This window comes from Pinus tabuliformis, chromosome X (genome assembly GCF_031772625.1).
Source record: "Pinus tabuliformis cultivar Carrire ecotype Pingquan chromosome X, CPIR1, whole genome shotgun sequence".
NCBI lineage: Eukaryota > Viridiplantae > Streptophyta > Pinopsida > Pinales > Pinaceae > Pinus > Pinus tabuliformis.
The window spans coordinates 1,613,389,328-1,613,392,402 of NC_142308.1; the positions used below are offsets into that span (position 1 = coordinate 1,613,389,328).

General features: G+C 39.6%; 1 protein-coding gene and 1 pseudogene across 1 annotated transcript; both read right to left on the reverse strand.

Annotated features, from left to right (window-relative positions):
• Nucleotides 1-596: 596 nt before the first annotated feature.
• On the reverse strand, nt 597-1,493 carry LOC149146222 (CAAX prenyl protease 1 homolog pseudogene; annotated as a pseudogene).
• Nucleotides 1,494-1,869: 376 nt separating this feature from the next.
• On the reverse strand, nt 1,870-2,445 carry LOC149146223 (eukaryotic peptide chain release factor GTP-binding subunit-like). The gene has a single exon (XM_089452704.1). It carries the CDS (start codon nt 2,443-2,445, stop codon nt 1,870-1,872), a length of 576 nt encoding a protein of 191 aa, XP_089308830.1.
• Nucleotides 2,446-3,075: the final 630 nt, after the last annotated feature.

Genomic DNA, 3,075 nt, shown 5'->3' on the forward strand with positions numbered 1-3,075 from the left:
GAATGATTCCTTCTTGTTCTTTGACACTTGGGCTCCTTGCAGTTTTGGCTGAGCTGGATGTTAAATACACCTTATTGACCTTGAACGCTGAATCCTTTACTGCCCCGTAGTATTAGGAGATGTCCCCTGCTTCTCGGCTTTTGTTTTCATTAATTTGCTCAAATATATAACAACATGTTTCTTAGTCTTTAATAATCCAAGGTATGGAACGCTGCCATGTTTCTGATGTGCTGTAGGCTGTATTGATGATGTGTCATCCACTATTTTAAAAACCAAAGAGAAAACGCATTCAAGCTGTCTGATGCATGCTTCAATTCTTTTATGATATGACAAAATGCCACGTCCTTAATACGCTGTCCACCGTTTTCATATGTGTAGGCAAAAGTTCTTGCAAGCTGTCTTGATCTTGTTGAAAACTGATGGCTTCAGATGATTCCTTGTAGACATACCCCTTTTCAAAATTCCCACTTGTATTTCAAAACCGGTTGACTGAGATTAGATTGTGTAGCTTCAGCAGTTTCGTAGTGCGCTACGAAACTGCTGTTTGATTCCAAAAACACAGTTTCAACCCAAAACTTTGAAATTGTCTGTGTTGATCAGGTGGAAAATAAGGAGCCGGCGGGCAATATGGAGAACATTTCCTCCTCATTTTTGCACTGCTGAATCCAGGTGTCATATATCACTATACGCTTGTTCTTGTAAAATCCATACATGTATGCGTTGCTGTGTGTCGATCTTGTTGAACCATCAATCACAAATAGCTTCTTCAACGGAAACTTTAGAGATGATGCTAGCCTTTCAATATTCAACCTAAGTTCCCCTTCCGGAAGAGGAGTGAACTTGTTGAAGAGAGGAGCTATAAGAATAGAATATAAAGACATCATCACTAGTGACAGTATAAGCATGAAGGCCCAAAGGTATATTGCTAAATATTGACCTCCTTTCTGCACAATTATGATTATTGCTGAAACAATTGGTGGCCCAAGTAAAACTGAAAAGCCCAGACCCACAACCATATCTCTGAGAAAAAGCCAAATCGTTTGTTTATTGAATCCATGCCGAGCCTCAATGACAAAAGTTGAATACAGTGAAAAAGGCAGATCTATCAACTGAGACCAAAGAGTAACAACTGCTAAACATATGAGTGTATGAATGATTTCATTATGAGGATCTAAGCCCAAGTTTGCAACTACAACTTCTGATTTCTGCCAAAGGAATGGTAATGCTCGAAGAAGTAAAATTGCTGAATCTCCTATGATGGTCACTGCTGCGTGAACAAAGTGGAAGCGACTTTTATCAATGCTGTAAGCTCGAGATTTTTCAAACTTATCCTGACTCACCACTCCTTTTAAAGGCTTAGGCAGATAAGGAAGCTTAAGTGACGTATGTTGCCTCAAGTCAAGGTATGTCTCAATGAAGTACATGAAGATCATGAAACCAACAACAGCTTCCAAATAGGGAAACGCCTTTTTTTAGACCAATCCAAGACAAGCCTCGCCTCGCCTGTAGCGAATAAAGGGCCAACTAGTAAAAGAATGGGATGCAGTAGACCTGATCTCCAGTTGAGTTGAGTGCCGGGGAAGCCGCGATACTAAGGTAATACGGGGGTCAATATAAAGGCATGATGCAATTCCTCCATTAGTTCATAAAAAGGGCAATTTCTCCCTTGCATTATTCTTCATTTGAAGACAGTTCTGGTCATAAAGATTACTGACATCATGTTCACCTTGCATCTAAAAATCGAAACGATTTCACGGGTTGCCTCACATAATCTGTGCAGAAAGATGAATTAAAGAATCCCTCGAGGCCCCACTCATTCTATTAGTGCATATGGAATAATTGCCGAGGGATAGTCTCAGTGAATTTCTGTCAGTTATTCATGTTATTCAGGAGCTTCACAACTTCTCCAATTGCGACTGTTTTACCTTCATCCCGAAGTGTGAACCTTCCAAGTTGAGGAAAACCAGAGAACTTCTCAACACAGATAGTGTCATTTACCTGAATGTGACACAACACAACTGCTCCAGTCTTAACAAAAATACATTTCTTTTTCATTGGCTTTTTCATCCTTGGATCCATCTGCTCTAACAGCTCCATTATCTCACATTCCTCAACAACAGAATGAATATGCAGTACAACTTTATAACCAGCAATAAATATTGCTTTATGTTCTAGTAGTTCTAATATCTGCAACTGAGCCTCAAACTCCAGCACTGCTTGAATTGGATTTGAAATGGAAGACAAAACAAAGCCTGTAGAGATGTCATCTTCTTCAACACCAGATAATTTCACCCTAACATTTTCTCCAGGCCTTGCATACTTTATTTCATCACTTTCACGATAAACAACTACAACTTTCTCGTGAACCTTATTTGGCGTTATAGTTAAGCTGTCTCCTTGCCTTACAGTGCCTGACTCTGTTTTTCCCATAACCACAGTTCCCATATCCTTGAATCTATCTATTAATGGCATCCTGAAAGGACCTTTAGGATCTCTTGGAGGTAACCTGAATGCAACGATTACTATGGGATTGTCAATGAAGGAGTTGTTCCATCAACTTGAATAGCATCAATGACCTCTCCAAAAGTTGGCTGTTGAGCACATCCACAAGAATCCATTATAGTCCTCCACATCATACAACAGAGTGTCCTTTATAGGCACATATCCTGCATCCCTAGACAACTTCTCTAATATTGCATAGATATCCTTTGTTTGAGAGTGCGTTCGGTCTCCTATGACAGAAGTATGCACTGTGTTTTTAATCTCAATCCAGCTCTGATAGAGAAGAAACACGGGACTTCCATCCACAAGAACCCTTTGAGAAATTTTTAAAAAATGAATGTTCAGGATTTAAAACATTTTTCTTCAGTGATAACAGAATACATCAGTTAACTCAGTGCATTGACAGTTCAATGGAGACAAGTGTTAGAGGTGGGTGAAAGGGTGAGACTACTATCAGTTGTGACTATAGCTGTGCATGAGCTTTGCACAATCATTGATTGAGATTGCCAATGAGGATTGCGCAGTACAAGCCAAGGGAATTCGAACTTGGATATGATCTATTCTCAACTTGGA